Source organism: Hakea prostrata, chromosome 1 (genome assembly GCF_041222555.1).
Source record: "Hakea prostrata isolate BN-2017 chromosome 1, UWA_Hpros_2, whole genome shotgun sequence".
NCBI lineage: Eukaryota > Viridiplantae > Streptophyta > Magnoliopsida > Proteales > Proteaceae > Hakea > Hakea prostrata.
The window spans coordinates 42,035,488-42,052,899 of record NC_142600.1 but is presented as its reverse complement, the minus strand read 5'-3'; the positions used below and the strand labels follow the sequence as shown (position 1 = coordinate 42,052,899).

Genomic DNA, 17,412 nt, shown 5'->3' with positions numbered 1-17,412 from the left:
GGGTAAGATGTAAGTAGTAGAAAAGGATTATTTATGTGAGTGTTTGGGCAGCCATAGGCTGAGGGGCAGCAATGTGCTGTGAGGGTGACTGGCACCATTGTAACCAGTTTATCATTGTTCATCATTATTCTATCAATTAAATAATATTAGTTTTGCATTCGATTCGTGGGTTCTTATCAAATTGGTATCAGAGCACGTTTTGATCTGCGGGAAGCAATGGAAACCGGATTATCCATGTTTTTTGGGGAAGGGAATGTGCAGGAATGGCTTCTTGAAGTTTTGTTATTTTGTTGGGAACACTAAATCGATGATGAACATAGATTGGGAGTGGCATTGCAACATTTAGAAGGAGAGGCGTTAGCATGGCTTTACCAGAAGAACTGGTCGAACTTCAATTGGTCAACCTTCAAGGAAGCCTTGAAATTGGATTTCAGTGTTGAGCAAGCGACTGAAGGAGTAGGAGAAGCAGAAAATATCAGGTTTGAGCAAGTTAATGGCATCACAGTGTATGAACCATCAATAAAGGAACAAATAAAAACAGCAAAGGCTGAAATCACAAAGAATGCTTTGAAAATTTTCGGAGCCATCCAGACAAGGAGTGACGGTATTGCAAATAGTAATCATGGCGATGAAGCATTGGTAGAGAATTTAAAGGAGGGTGAAAAAGAGGCCAAAGGGGAAATTGCTGCAAATGACGGTATGACAACTAGTGCTGCCAATCCGTTGCAAGTCCTTAATTCATATATTGACACGAAACTTAAGGGAGCAGGAGTTGTGCTTTATATGGGTCCATATGTTATTGTTGTTCAATTGAAGTCAATTCCAATGGCTATTCCTAGTGTACTCTTTAATTCAGCTGAAATTTCCAAGGTTTTTCTTCATTTGGGTTGCTTGGAGTTATGTGGTTATTGGTTCTCAAGGAGGTATGTTGTGCAGAACGTCGAACTAGCATGGTTGTGTGGCAAACATGTAAAGACCAAGCTTCCAATTTTCCATCACCTTGAAGACAAGGTGATTTTCGAGGGGCCGGTAGTGATAGAGCCCTGGGATCACAGATTCACAGTATTATGCCATATTGGGAGAGGAATGATTTGCTGAATATCTGCGAACAACCAGTTAGAGAAAGAAATCAGATCTGGTCCTAAGAAGGAGGTTGTTGAATAAAGAATGATTTGCAAAATATTGCAGAATATTTACTACTGAATAAGAGGGATTTGGGGTCAGGCAAAATATTGTAAATGATTTGCAGAATATTACAGAATATTTACTACTGAACAAGAGAGATTTGGGGACATGTAGAATATTGCAAAATATTCACTACTGAATGAGAGAGATTTGGGGAGATTAGGGTTGATTAGGGGTTATAAATAGGGGTAAGATGTAAGTAGTAGAAAAGGATTATTTATGTGAGTGTTTGGGAAGCCGTAGGCTGAGGGGCAGCAATGTGATGTGAGGGTGACTGGCACCATTGTAACTAGTTTATCATTGTTCAGCATTATTCTATCAATTAAATAATATCAATTTTGTATTCGATTCGTGGGTTCTTATCAAAATGCTAGATTCAATGGCAAAAATTTCAAGAGAGCCTTGAGCATGCCATTTCTTTAAGAGGAAGCACAGATGACATTAGTAGGAGGACAAAGGCCAAGAAATTAGGCAATGATGGCCAGTTTCCAAGGGAGGGCGCCTGGGTTTGGAGAAGAGGAGGGGCAGTGGGTAAGGAGCGGAAGGAGAAGGAGGGATGAAGGATAGGGAATAGTCGGATGAAGGAGGAGTAGGTTGGGAGAAAAGCGATTTCCAGGGTTGAGAGGGAGGCGGTGGAGGAGGAGAAGGAGAGGGATTACCGGCAGCTGGGGTATTACCAGAGGAGGAGGAAGGGAGATGAGACGGGGAAAGGGAGACATCGGGAGCCATTCTCCGGTCACTTCTTCAGTTGCAGAGGTATGGCTCTCATCTCATGTTGATCACTTTCTCTCCCTCCAAAATTAATAGATAGTCTTCTTGTTCTGCCAGAACACAGAAAGAGGCCCATATTGGATATATCTCTCTTTCTCTGGGTCTGTATATGACTGGGTAATGCCAAAAACAGTTCATGAATGCATAGATGAGTGAAATAGTAACCTGACCAGTGGTTTTGTTCCATTTGGAGAATCCTTTTCAGATTCACAATCTAATATCTAACTTTCTTCTGTTCAAAACTGTTAAACATATAATACGATGGCTGATATTTCTGATGTCAGAGTAGATATTCAAATATTAATCTCAGTATGCACATTTCTTTGGCAATAAGATTTAAAAAAATATTATTCATCCAAAAAAGATTTAAAAAAATGTTGTAAGTGAAATTACTTTGGAATGTTGTAAATAATCTGCTTTTGGCCTTTTGGTGTTGTCAGATTGCAAGAATCAACTTCTTTGAATTAGTTATATAATCTGCTTTTGGCTTTTTGGTGTTGTCAGATTGCAAGAATCAACTTCTTTGAATTAGTTATCTTTCAATATATGTCGGGAGAAGAAGAGAATATTTGCCGTTGACTTCTATCTCATAGACTTCATATTGTTATTTGCTTGAATTTTAGATTTTATTGATCATACAGAAATCTCATTGTTGCTATGTCAGACATCTATTCCACCCCACATTCATTTGCCTCCGCTAATGGCATAAGCATAACAGAAGCTAAGAGTTCAACAGTTTAATGGTGCTTATATTTATTATTTCTTTGACTGTGTAAAGAAAGGTACAAAGCTTCGTATTGCCGACTTTGTCCATGGTTCGGATGGACTAGGAAACCAGAACTTTCCTCCTCCTAGTGGAAAGCCTATTGATCAGTCAGCTGCTGCTTTCCTTGTGGAGAAAGCAAATCTGTACCCAGGAAAAGTCACTGTGGTTGCTCTTGGCCCACTTACAAATATTGCCCTGGTCAGCTTCTGGATCATTCAATATGAGATTTAATGATTATACTGCTCATCATATTTTTATAAGATGTTCTTTTTTGGCACAGGCTATTGAATTAGATCCTGGATTTTCAGAGAAGATTGGGCAGATTGTTATTCTTGGTGGTGCATTCTCAGTAAATGGGAATGTTAATCCAGCTGCCGAAGCCAATGTAAGTGGCTTTATGTTTTAGCTATGTTCAGGTTCCTGTTTAGGCCCCATTTCGGCTGTAGGGGAGTTTCATGGGGGTGGGAATGAATGGTGAAATTTTGTTGTTCTCACCAATTAGGATTGTTGGATGATGGCATTGGTGGGAAAGCTTTGTTGGACAACAAAATCTTTTTCTCCCCTTTGTCCACCTTACTCCATGCTCTATAAATCTTATAGAATTTAATGGGATTTTGAGTTAAAAGTTGAGGGGATTCTTTTTTTAAAAGAAAAAAAGAATGAAGTCCAATCTCAAAACTTTCCAACAAGTGGGCCCAACTTTCCTGCCACTAAATGGGGACTTATATTATATATTTGGGTGCTAGATTATTATATATTTGGGTGCTAGATTTTTAGTATATCTTTTTCTTCTTTCTTCCCCCCCCCCCCTCCCCACTTCAATTTTACAAGTAGACTAAGTGCAAGTGCTGCTTTGATTTTTACTCCAATATAATATTTTTGGCAGTGTTTGTTAAAATTTATACGACCTATTTCTACTTAAAAAGGGCTGAAAAAGAATACAAAAACCAATGTTTTCTATAGAAGTCATTTTCAGTTGTTTTTAAAAAACATGAGCTTAATTTGTAAGTGAGGACAGAATGTTAAATTCATAATCTTTTATAATCTTCTTAACCCTTTGGTAACCTAGCTTTGTTGTGGGATATCTCTGAAGCTGCAAAACCAATGAGGCTGCTCCTTCTATATACTGAATCAGCTGAAGAGAAATAAAATTGACCAACAATTTTGTGTTCAGAAGAGGAGACTGATGTGAACACAAAGACCTCCTGGCCGAAACCCTCAGTAGCACCCCGTGGATCTGGCCAAACCCCTAGTAGGGTATTTAGGGCATTTTAGCCATCTTTTGAGAGTTGGATCTATTTCTAGAGTTTCAGTTTATTTTTATTTCTGAAATTGAGTTGGTTTTGAGTCCTTAAGTCATTAGTCTAGCACATGTTAATTAGAGTGCTAATTAATTAGAATTCAACATGTGCTAATTAGAGTTTTAAGTCACTAAAAGTTTTATTTCATCATGTGCTTTTGGATGGTTGAGATTAATTTATGTCGTGGTATCCTAATCTATGAAAAAATCCCACCTAGAGTTAAGGTCTTTAATTAGTTAGATTCCAAATCAAGAGTTCAGGTCAAGTGGTGAGATCATTGTCTATTAAGGATTCCACATAGTGTCAAAGTCTTTTAAAGGGTATAAATGGCCAAGTTTGCTTTGTAATTCTTTAATGAATAAAGTTGTTAAGGATCATGGTCTCCTAGTTGAGGGGGCCATGGTTGAGTAAGGGATTTTGTTCAAGATCAAGCAACCTACCATCAATTTGCAGTCTTTCTTCTTCATTCCAGCAGACTTCAAGCAGTCAAACAGCCTTCTTCAAGATCTACAGCACTAATCAATTAAGTCCAGTATTCCCGACCTCATTCCCTGCCTATTCTCTCTCACACGAGACCACCTCAACACTCTCCTGTTTCTACGCAACCTTCTCCCCACCCCTCCCCCTTGCTGCCGCACCAAACCAGCCAGCTGTCCCCCACGACACCCCCAATCCCTCCCCTACCTCCCATACCTCCCCTACTTTGTTAGACCCCTCCCCCATTCTACCCCTACCTACGACCTCTTCCCTTCCCCTCCCAACCCTCTCAGACTCTCTCTCTCTCTCTCTCTCTCTTTCTCGTGGCAGAAAAAGAAAACAAAAAAACAAAAAAAAAAAAGAAAAGAAAAGAAAGAAAGAAGAAAGAAACAAAAAAGAAAGAAACAAAAGGAAAGATTATTTTCCCTTTAGATTCAGCCCATATCCTTTTTGTTAAGCCTCAAACTTAATTCCCGTTGATCCCATCTAGTTTGTTAACCCGACTTTAGTTCTTCAGCTTTGTTTAATCCTTTCCCCATTATTTTTGTTACATCCCACGAAGGTTGAAATAATCAATTTTACATTTCCTCCCAATTACCCTACCCACTAGTTTTTTGTTAAAACCCTCCAAGGGCCTTCCCATATAATTTCAGGTTGATTCTTTCCATCCCATAATAGTCCTAAAATCATCTTTGGTTATTTGGATCTTTTCATTAATTTGCTGGAAGATTCTGGGCAAATCCCAAATTCCAAGGAGATCCTCTTAGAAACCCTAACCCTAGAATTGGATTCACATCAGAGACAGTGGGAGGTCTCAGATGAACCAGAACAAGAAACTTGAATCGAAAAAGAGAACAGTAAATCTTGAGCTGAAATTGTTTCTATGGCTTTTGGTGTTGGTGCATCCATGTTGTGAATTCCTACGTTGTTTCCCTTCTTTAAAGTTCTTCGTCAGAGTTAGGAATCTTCACAAACCAGTCATACAGTTAAACTGAGAGAAAATGATGCACATTATTGAATGATAATGGAGGAGTAGATGAAGGAGAAGAGAGATTAGATGCACTGGGAGAAGTAGTAGCCGTGATTAGGAGAAAACTCAAAAGGAGTGGTCCAAAATTTACAAAACACACTCAAATATAAATCTGTAGGAATGAAAGACTTCAGATCTGAAACGAAAAACTGCAGATTTGAACTCAAAGATGAAATCTGCAGAGATGATTTGTCTAAAAGATGCCGAAAAATCAAGAACAGAGAGACAGGAACCCCCCCCCCCCAAAAAAAAAAAAAAAAAAAAAGAGAAAATTCCCCAAGAAACAACGAACAATTCAAGAAAGAAGCAACAAACATTGATGGGCCAAATGAGGTGAACCTAGATTACCTGCTCGATGATACCATGGGATGGTAACTGAAAATGAAATGCAATCAGATAAACCCCAATGAGTCATCAATAGTTTATTATGTAAGAATCCTCATGTTGACTAATTACAAAGTACCCAGATTACCCTCAACAAATCAAGATCGTGCAGCAGATTGCAGTCTTGATGTGCAAAGAAATTCTTCCCTGTCTTAAATCCCTTTTGGAAACCATAGAAAATGATCTCAAGGAGAAAAACGAGGCAATATGGAATTGAGAGCATTGATTCCGTGTGGAAGCCATTGGGAGGGGATTTGGTCACACCATTGGAGTGAGAAGGTATTGATGCCTTTTCTCAAGGCAATTGGGTTTGTTCTTCCTCTTTATGAGTGCAAAATCTGCTAATTCTAATACAAAAGAACTGATGATCAGTCTTATTCGGTATTTTAAAACTTCAAATGAAGAGATCAAGGAAACTGTGTTAACAAGGTGAAGCATTGTGTGAGCACAGGAGTAGAGGCTTACTACATTTGCAATACGATTGTGCCTTATGTCTTCCCTAATTTTGGCTAGAAAGAAGGCGGTATGTCAGAAATTTATGATAAGCAAGTTGTAGATACCAACTGTGGAGATTGCAAAGAAAATTGGTGAGTGAACCATTTAGGCATATGATGACGGAGACAATTGGGAAGGTCTTTAACAACTGGGATGTGTCTTATATTGATCAGCAGCTGGAATATCTTCTTTTTAGTGGAATTGTAGATGCTTTCAAAAAGCAGAGTAGTGAAATCAGTGATGACATTAAAGTGATGCTCACTGGGTTTGTAGCTGTGGTTAATGCTTTTGGATTCAAAACAAGTTCTCTTCCCCATATGATAAGGAGCCCTGAGAATTTTGAGAGTCGGAAATTCATGCAGCAGACATTAGACTGATGATCGGTTTATATCTTCTGGGGTATGAATTAACTGATGATCAGTTGATATGTTTTGGGTTATGTGTTAATTTTTTGTCTTATTCTACTTGATATTACATATGATTGATGGACTCCTAAGTTTAGTTTTTACATGTTGTTTGGTATTAAGTTTTTGAAAGAGCAATATGAATGACCTAACATTCATGGTAGGAGAGGAGATATATATATAGATGTATATAAATATATCTATATATTTATATATAAATATATATATATATATATATATATATATATATATATATATATATATATATATACCAGGATTGGGGAGGTGAGGGTGAAATCATAGGAGAGTGTGTATATATATATTACATTTCTTTATTATAAAATCTATTTTACATATTGCCTACCAAACGACTTTCAAATTTTCATCCAAAATGATTTTCAGTAATGATTTTTAGATAGATAAAAATAAAAAATGAAAACTATACCAAAGAGAGCCTAAGCCTTGAAGTACATATGCTTTACTCAGAATCCTCCCCCCCCCCCCCCCCAAATTTTGAGGGTTTCTAAGACTTCTTTTATTGAGTAACCAGATTTTTGGCGATCCAGATGCTGCTGATATTGTTTTCACGAGTGGTGCAAACATTTTGGCTGTGGGAATAAATGTTACCCATCAAGTTGTTTTAACAGGTAACTAATTTATCATTCTAACATCCCATATCAACTTTATAAATGGATGCAGATTTTTGCCACTGCAATTTTGGATATGCATATACATTTATCTCATTAAAGGGGCCAGCCTTAGAGCTATGGTCAGTGGACCACAGTTGTAGCCCCAAGGTCAAGGCACCGACAAAGCCTCTCAGCAAAAATTGTTGGGGGTAAGACTGTGTAGGCACCCAGACTGAGTAGACTGATGCTTATGAGGAAGCCTCGGCACTGGGGTTGCCATACATCTATTCCATTGCTTCCTGCAGATGGACATTATGTTTACATATTTATGTAATATCATCAGTATCAATTCTTTCATTTCAATGCTTTTGACATTTTAGTGTTAGCCTTGGTTTGATGTGGATTCATATGATAATGGTCTAAAAATAAAGATTGGATGTTGTAACGGTGTCCGATCCAGTTCTCTCATATATCAGTATCGCTATTATATTACCCTTGTGACAGTATCCATACTGAGTTCGGCATGCTCTGTGCACATACTGAATTTAACATGGTTTGACTATGGTTCCCTTTTACAATTTGCTGCTCTGATATGGCACAGTTGAATCTGTGCTCTTCTCTGGTCATCACCACTATTTCAAGAGTCTGTTTATCTGATCTTTGGCTACTTGTTGCTTGAAATGTTTTCTGCCTTTTGGGGCTGAATATTTTCAAAAGCAAGAAATTTTTGTTACACAATTTTTGAATCTTCATTTTCATGGTTGCAGTCATTAAGTCATCAGGTAGATCACGTCAGTATGCAACTTATATGGTTTAGAAGATTAAGCTATTTAAAATTTGGAACCATGATTTACATTTATCCATGGGAAGCAAGTAGATCTTGTACTAATAGGAAGTTAAATTTTAATGCAGTCTGTTCCACATCGTAGTTAAAAGCATGTGGATTCCAACTGCACCACAGGCCCACATAATAAATGATAAATCAGGAAAGGGCTTTATTGATTTTTTCAAAATCAGATTTAATTCATCAGTTTAGAACAAAATACAATGATTCTTATGGACAGACTAGCAGATTTGATACACTAGTGTAATGAGAATACTTGAGAGGTTTATAGCAGAATACAGAATTGAAGAAGACTAAGGAAAAACAAATCTGAAACTAAGTATTTCTGCTGACAGGATGAAGCATAAAATTCACCAACCTGTTATTGATGAACTAGATGCAGAAAACACCTCAACACTTGTGGCAGATGAAATGATATGAACAGAGAGAAGGAAGATACAGTGCTGCAGAAAAAGAGATTAAGTGAAAGAAGGAAGGGAAAAGCCATGGACCAGATGGAGCAAATTAAAGCGAAGAAAGAAAAAGAAGAATCTGCTGGTAATCAGGTTGCCATAGGTGGAAAGAAAAGAAGAGAGATTGTCAGAGAAAGAGAGAGGTGGACAATAGGATCACAGGGGTAGAGACTGAGACTAGAGATTGAGAAGATAGATCAGAATTACATTTTCAAAACAAATCAATTGTCTATCACCAACTGACTTTCTTTTGCCTTTTTTTTTTTTTTTTTTTTGGGGGGGGGGGTTGGGGAATATATATATAACTCTTAAAATCCACTACCTGCAAGGATTCTAGATCTACTTCTATTTTATAATTCGGATCATTCCTTCATGAGTTATGATAGAATCCTTGTTGGATTCAGAGTCCTTAATCCATTAGAATTCTTTCTTTATTTTGGTTTATAAGTTAGAGTCCAATCTTAAAGGATATTTCTTCTTAATTAGGAGCCCTTATGTGTTTGCACTTCTATTTAAGAGTCTTCGTTTGTTTTGTTTTCCAATTTGAGTCTAAGTAGGTTTCTTAAGTTGATTCCCAAGTTGGTTTTCTTTTTGAGTCCTCGTTTAATATTCTTTCAACGTAAGGCTATAAATAGAGCCACCCCCTCATGTAACTTATCAGATTGTGATGAAAAAAAGAAGAAGAGTTGAAGGAAGATTGAGTGGAGTCATGGGTCCACGGCTGATCTTACTGACTGTTTTTCAGCAATTTTGAGGTCTCTTCATCTTCTTCTACTTGCGGCAGCTAGAGAACATCCCAATTTCGGCAACCTTCGATTGGTCTTCCATCCCAATCAAATAAGTACAACCCCAGCCCCCTTCCCTACCCTTAGCCATCCTCCCAACCCCTAAAACCATAACCCTAATGACCCCATCACCCTTTTTCTATTTTTCTGGGATTTTTCTGTTACTTAAGGACTTTTTTTTTAAATCTAAAATTCAAGGTCAGATCTAAGGTAATCTAACCGTTAGATCTGTCCCAAACATTAGGAACCTTAGTGAACTTCCCTTCCAATTTCAGCCCGATCAGACCAACCCAAACTCTAGTCCAACCTTAATCCTATTTCCACTGAAACTCTCATAACTCCTGAACCCCCCCAATCAAACCATAAACCCTTTTAAGGTTACTTTCCCCTACACATTCTCTACCTCCCTCCAAACCCTAATGCTAACTAAGAGTCCTAAACACATTAGGAGACCTAATTTTACTAGGAAGATTGTGCAATTGCAAATTGTTAAAAACACAATATTGCTTTTGATATTTCAGACCTAATTCAAGTCTAAACATAACCCCAGACCTCCCCACACTTGGATCCAAGTATTTGGAACCCGATCAAACCTAGCCGCCGGGTCCTTGAGAGTTTTGAGAGTGTTTTAGCTGTTTTTTTCTGAGTTTTAACCCAAGAGAGCTAGGGTTTAAGACCTAGATTGCTGCTGGTTCTATTTGAGAGGATCCTGAAGACCCTGGATTACATCAAGAATTGCTTCTTCAAGTCTTGATATGTCTGCATACCATCAGGATGCACAGTATGTGGGCTGTTGTGTGCTTCCATCATTAGTTCTCATTCTAATTCTTCATCATCTGATACACAAAGTCTGTCTTGACCTCATAATTCCTTTTGTATCAGAAGTTAAAATCTACCTGCTTACCATGTTGCATTCTCTTCGTAACCTAGTTCAAGAACTCATCATTCTCTAGTTCCTCTCTTTTTCTTTCAAGAATGGGGGGTTGTACAGTTAAGATTGCCACATAAGCTGTGGCAGCATAGATCAGAATTTTGACACCCAGCTTTCTAGCATCTTCGCTGATGTGAGGCTGGCTAGTTATCAATGCTGCAAAAAATCCTTGTGACTTCCGGCTCAATGTCTCAGCCACTAAATTTTCTTTGTTGGGGGTGATAGTTTATATTACAGTTAGAATTTTTCAGTAATTCCATCCATTTCTTCTATCTCAATTTTAACTTTTTTTGAGTGAAGAGGTATTTGAGTCTTTTGTCATCAGTATAAATCTCACATTTTTCGTTATGTAAGTAATGCCCTCATATCTTTAAGGTGAAAATAATTGCTGCTAGTTCCAAATCATGAATTGGGTAGTTCTGTTCATGAGGTTTTAAGTTTTAACTGCCTTGAAGCATAGAAATCACTTTTCCATGTTACATCAATACACACCCCGAGCCATTTTTGGATGCATCATTATAGATGACAAATCCTCTAGTTCCAGATAGCAAACTCAAAACAGGCGCAGTTATCAACCTTTGGTTCAGTTTCTGAAAGCTCTTTCCACACTCATTGGTCCACATTTCCAGGCCATAGACTTGGGAAAGCTCAAATATTTCTTGAGGATAGAAGTGGTCAGCCCAAGAGGGAATCTTTTTGACCTAATAAATATGTGATTCATTAACTATTTGAGATAGGGTTGCTTTGTTCAAAGCCTCAGATACTCAACTGGATTGAAATATAAAACTTATGCTGAAGATGGAGATGCTCTTAATGATGTAGAGAAGTATCAAAGGTTGGTTAGAAAACTAAACTATTTGGTTGTAACTTGACATTGATTTCTAGTCAGCTGTGAGTCAGTTTTTGTCTAGCCTTGATCCACTCATTGGAATACGGTTATCAGCATATTGAGGTATCTTAAGAGAGCCCCTGGACGTGGGCGTCTCTACATAGATCATGGCCACAGGAGAGTAGGGATCTTTTGATGTAGATTGGGCTGGTTCACCAAATGATAGGAGATCTTCTGCAGACTATTGTACTTGGCTGGAGGAAACCTTGTATCTTGGAAGAGTGGGAGGTAAAAAGAGACTATTGTACTTGGTTGGAGGAAACCTTGTATCTTGGAAGAGTAAGAGGTAAACAGTGATTGCTCGACCTTGTGCAGAATCAGAGTATCGTGTCGTAGAGCTTGTCACCTATAAGTTGATGTGGATTAAGCGGCTTCTGGCCAAGCTTGGCTTTGATAATGGGCCACCTATCTCTTTGTGGTGTGATAATCAGGCTGCTATCTATATTGCATCAAATACCATTCACAAATGGATGAAGCATATTGAAGCAAGGACTGATCTCCACTTGTCATGTTCGAACTCGAGAATTGGCTGATTTATTCACCAAATCTTTAGGGGCTGAGAGAGTTTCTACTGTTGGCATAAATAATTAAGCATACCTTCACATTGATGAGCCTAGGTGCAAAGTAACACCTCAAAATTTGTGACAGATGATATCATCTGGGCAGGGAGGGACCTGCATGTTGTTGGAAAAATAGAAATTGAAAGAGAAAGAAGAGGAAGCCAATCAGAGAGATTGATAGAGGAAATTGACGTGAGAAAAGAAGGATATGCTAGCAATCAAGTTGCAATGGATGGAGGAAGAGAGTAGGAATTTATAGAGAAAAATAAGGGGAGAAAGCAAATCTTGGAGAGTCATTTGTATCAATTTTGAATATTCATACTAATGGACCAATAGATAGGCCTTGGTTTAATGCCTCAAACTCAAAATCACAAAATAAAGCACTCGTGACTATTTTCTCTTCTTCTCTCTGGCCTAGTTGACTTTGGTTTTAGTCTTTTTGTCAGTGATTAGTCATTATGGTAGTCGGTTTCTTGGAATGACCACACTTCACATATTTTTAAGGATGAAATTTGTATAATTGGACGAAGATTTGCTTCCCCACATTTTGAAGTTAACTCTCGTGAAGTTATGGATGGGTGATCAAAAGATGTTCACTTCATTTGTCTATCATCTTCTCTTCGAATGATTAGCTTTTTCTTACAAGACCTCTGGTAGCACTTCTTGATTATCAGATGTACCTGAAGAGGGAAATCCTAAAATCATAGCCCTATTTGGAGGATGTGAGTGAAATACTGTAAAAAGCAATCAGATAAGAAACACACATAGGATTTATAGAGTTTGACGAAGGCCAAGTCTTCTTGCTAGTATGAACTGGAGAACTTTCACATGAGAGATTAGTTGACTCTATCATTGTCTTTGGTGACATATTTAAGGACCTAAATGGCTGTAATGATACAGAGGATTACAAAATAGTGTATGGATAAATGCCAAATCCAATAGCCACTCAAAGCTTGATATTTGTCACTTCACTAATGGGTCCAGCTGCTTCTGTCATTGTCATTCATACATCCATCGAGTAACCATAGGCCAGTGAAGAACTTATATGCTCTGATCGCCGACTTATTCATTTCTTCTAAACAACAATTGCATGATATCTGCAATCCAACTGGTGCTTTATCTGGAGAAAGAGAAAGGGTTAGAACATAATCGGAATTCAACCAAGAAAACATTTATTTATTTATAAATTTACTGTTGAGGGGAGGGTTTTTTTTTTTTTTTTGGGTGGGGGGGGGGTGGGTGTCACAAATCGTAAAATAAATACAGAAGAAGTAACTCGAAGTCCATTCATTTGGGTTGTTTAACAATAATAACTGATAAAAGATCAAAAATAAATACACCTAAACTAATCATGCAACTAGAATTGGGACACAACTTAGAGATAGTGGAGAGGATGTCGTCCTCCTCAAGACCCAAAAGTCTATAAATTTATTGAACATTGGAAGAAAATGGGTCTGGAAGGTGATGAAGGAAAAATGATGGAAGGTCTTGCTGCATATACATGCTAGGAACTTTGGGGAGCAAGAAACAAGCTATTGTTTGAAGGTTGCACAAGCTCACCACTGAAGGTGGCTTATCAAGCGCAAAGGAACTGGGAAGTGCACATGCAAGGAAGAATGAAAGGCAGGATTTCAGAAGTTCCCATTATGAAATCTAAAATTAACCTTCCCACTCAGTGGAGACCCCCAGAAGATCGTTTCATCAAGATTAATATAGACGCTATCTTAAAAGGGGGTTCTTCGGGGTTGGTTTTGTATTTAGGGATCATAATGGACTTCCATTAACTGCAGTCTCTGACCCCATTCCTTTTGATTCAGTCCTGTCGGGTGAAGCAGTGGCAATTAGGGAGGCACTTCTTCAAGCCATCTCTGAGAACCTTCAGCACATTTTAGTGGAAACAGACAATCTGAAACTATCCAACATCCTGAATCTGAAGACCAAAGCTCCTGTGCTAGTGGACGGGGTTATTGGAGATATTCTCTCCTTACATCCCCAATTGTGCTTTTTCTTTTATTGCCAGATGTGGTAATAGTGTAGCTGACCAGCTGGCTCGGAAGGCCTCGTCCGTTTTAGGCAGGGCGTGTTGGCCGCTTTCCACTCCTTGGCTTTAGGATCTGTGTCTGAGGTTGGGTGTTTGACCTATAATGAATGAAAGTTGATTTACCAAAAAAAAAAAAAAAAAAAAAAAGCTTAAGAGATAGTTTGATAGATTAAGAAAAAAGAATCAGATATTGTAAGAAAACCATTTATCTTATAAGAGCCATAAATAATTCTCCAAATAAATTAAGGAAGCTCATAGCTGAATAAACCCAGCCTTTCCCAACTTAATGGGGTTAGCTACATGAATCCAAGAAAAATAATGTAGGGAAAACTGAGTGTCTAAACAAGAAAGGGAATCATAATTTACTGACTAGTAATAAAATACTTTCTTATATACCCCTTATGGGTCATGGGCTCGACTGATATGTCAGACCGCTTGGGGTTTGGCTTCCAAATCCTACTAAATCTTTTCTGCCAATCCATGGTTACTGCATCACTTTGTTCACAAATAAATTGCATTTTTGTGTCATCATTGTGACAATCGTGGTTGTCACAGTATCTAGGAAATCCAAGACATTGGAGAGGGCCTTGGACATGCGAAACAACTTAGGAAGCTAGCATGTTGCCTAGGAATAGGGGAAAGTTTTGGCCATGATCTGTTGAAAAGATACTTGAAGTTTTGGTTTGTCTTGGATATGTCAAAAAAACGAAACATACCAAATTCACGTCATCATTAGGGATAGAAATGTCTGTGGCACTAGTGCCATCAGTTGCAATGGTTATGGTGGTTGGGCAATATCTCTGATCCATTTCAATTAACCTCAGGTGTTACGGACAAGGTTCGTTAACTTGCTCTGTTTTGGTGTTTCATCCTACTAAGATTCCTACTAAGATGACCGAAATACCAAAATTTCAGTGAGATTTTTTTTAAATATGGTACTTCTCCTCCAAGTTTCAGTGGTCATTTCTGTTGGTTTTATTCCAGATTAAGATTCAAAACTTCATGGAAAACCTATTTCAGGTTGTATTAATATATTCAAATGACCATTTTGCAAATTTAGTCACCTAGATTGATGTTTTATATTTGCACCTTTGATTGGTAGTATATTGTTGAACCCTTATGTATAATTACGCATTTATGTGTTGGTTAAGTACTCAAGGGCATAAATAGTAAGCGATTTAAAGTTTGAATAACTAATGAAGCTAATCATCAATACATATTGTTAAAGATTCATAATAATTAGGTACATAATTTTCAAGGACGTCATACTCTCCTAAAGTCTGGATACAATTGTATAGTAATTAGTGAAGTCTGATGGAATCAACATATGTTGTTCTTTTGGGTATCTATCGCGGGATATGGATAACCAGGATGTTAAGAATTCCCCTAATCCATTGTGATACAAGTCAAATGATGCCGTTGGTAGCATGTACAGCTGGTAGGATGGGTAGGAGAAGATCTTGTCCTCAAAACTCAATTTAGTTAATCCCTGTCAGTGAGAGTTACACATAATTTTTTTAATTTAGGAGATTTGAACCAAAAAATTTGAAATTTCTGAGATCTCACCCACAATACTCAAAGTTCTTGTCAGGTTTTGGTCCATTTTTGTTAGACAAGTTGTTTCATTTCGATGGGGTCGAATTTTTGAAATTTTAGTAAAATTTCACCGAAATTTCATACCATGGTTATGAAGTGGGAGTTAAAACTAATGTACAAAGAAAATGAGATTCTATGCTTGTTCAACTAGTCATTCTTTTCTTTTTCTTATTTATTTATTTATTTATTTTTCTTTGGATTCAAAATATCAAGACTTTTATCTGGTATATTGTAGATGCTGATCGAGACAAACTTGCACAGTCCAAAGGGAAGTTTGCACAGTATTTGTGCAAGATCCTAGACGTATACTTCTCATACCATCGTGATGCATATGATACAAAAGGTCTGTTCCAAGTAGCTAGGCGAAGCTCAGATTTATTGTAAGCATGTCTAATTGATTTCCTAATGGATGTGTTGGATTTTATGCAGGTGTCTACCTACATGATCCAACCGCTTTTCTTGCTGCTGTCGATCCGTCATTATTCACTTTTGCAGAGGGTGCTGTTAGAGTCCAAACAGATGGCATCATGAGGGGCCTCACAATATTTTATAACAAAAAGAAGAGGTAAAAAAGGAAATTCCTCTTGAATGAGATCTTAATGTGTAATTTGCATGAGAACACGAGGGAGTAAATTTGTTAACCAATTTCCAAGCTTTAAGATAGAAGTCTGGTTCTACAAAATTGGCAACCGGATTTCTATGAAATTGATTTTTCATCTTGTGTAATGTGGCCAAATTTCTTTTAAATTAATATTCTCTATAATCTTGAGATTTAGAATACTTTCTAATGTTTGTTATGTTCTAAAATTTTCATTTCTTCCGCTATCCCCCAACCCTCCAGATATTATATGCCTACTTTTTCTTATTTAATTGTTCATGCAATCATGATCTTGATGGTGCTTACATAGTCATAGATCCTGTTGTTACTTTTATGCTAGTCTTTTTATTGTCATGTTACTGACTCAGTAACACCACTTTTCTCATAAAAACCCAGGTTTGGTGAAGTCACTGAATGGTCCAACAAACCTACCGTGAAAGTTGCTGTCACTGTTGATGCTACTGCAGTCATTGAACTGTTAATGGAACGGCTTATGAACTCATAACAATGGAGACTAGAATTCACAAGTATCCACGGTAGACTTCAGCCATATCCTCAAATGATCAAGTTCCATTCAAGCATTGTATGTTTATGTCATTGGACCATTGGATGTTGGTCAGTGTATACATTTTCAATTACTGACATTATATATGTGAAGGCAGGTTGTTGTACAAAATCTGTTTTCATTTGCCAATTGCAATTTTGGGCTTTGAACACTTATTTTTCTTGTTCAAAAGCTTCAAAAGCTTTAACACCTCGCACCTTGCTCCTTGCCACGCTTTTCTCATGCTTGTTTCTCTACCATTGCTACAAGAGGACTGCATGCCTATTGATTGCCACCAGGGAGAGCAAACGATCTATTTTTTATATTCAAAAGCTTTAACGCTTTTCTCATGTTTGTTTCTTCCTCTGGACACAATTCAAGGCATGATATTTTTTAAGAAAAAAAAATGAATGCAACCATGGGTAGGAGGAATAGAAATTGAAGTATTACGGGAGGTAGGGATAGAAACTGAAGAGTAAAGACAACCGGTAAATGTTGCAACCTCTTATTTTCATTACACTTTTCGTTTCCTTTTGTGAAAGAGGGTTTGGGGGGGGGGGGGGGGGGGGGAAGGAAGTGGCAAGGCAGTTCACTGACCAAGGCTTGAGTGGAAGGAGAGTAAAATTTAAACTGTTTTTCTTTTTCGTAGTTGTGATTTTGAATTGGTAGATAACTCCTAGGGACAATTACCTAAAACGTCCACAAAACAAGTAGATTTACAAGAGAAGTA

General features: G+C 37.6%; 1 protein-coding gene across 1 annotated transcript in view; it reads left to right on the top strand.

Moving 5' to 3' along the window:
- URH2 (uridine-ribohydrolase 2) overlaps positions 1-16,814 on the top strand; it is a 29,952-nt gene extending 13,138 nt beyond the window's left edge. Inside the window, exons 4-9 of the mRNA XM_089139886.1 lie at positions 2,735-2,920; positions 3,003-3,107; positions 7,364-7,460; positions 15,776-15,883; positions 15,970-16,105; positions 16,535-16,814. Coding sequence (XP_088996012.1) covers positions 2,735-2,920; positions 3,003-3,107; positions 7,364-7,460; positions 15,776-15,883; positions 15,970-16,105; positions 16,535-16,643 — 741 coding nt within the window. The 3' untranslated portion in view covers positions 16,644-16,814. The remainder of the gene's footprint in view (positions 1-2,734; positions 2,921-3,002; positions 3,108-7,363; positions 7,461-15,775; positions 15,884-15,969; positions 16,106-16,534) is intronic.
- Positions 16,815-17,412: the final 598 nt, after the last annotated feature.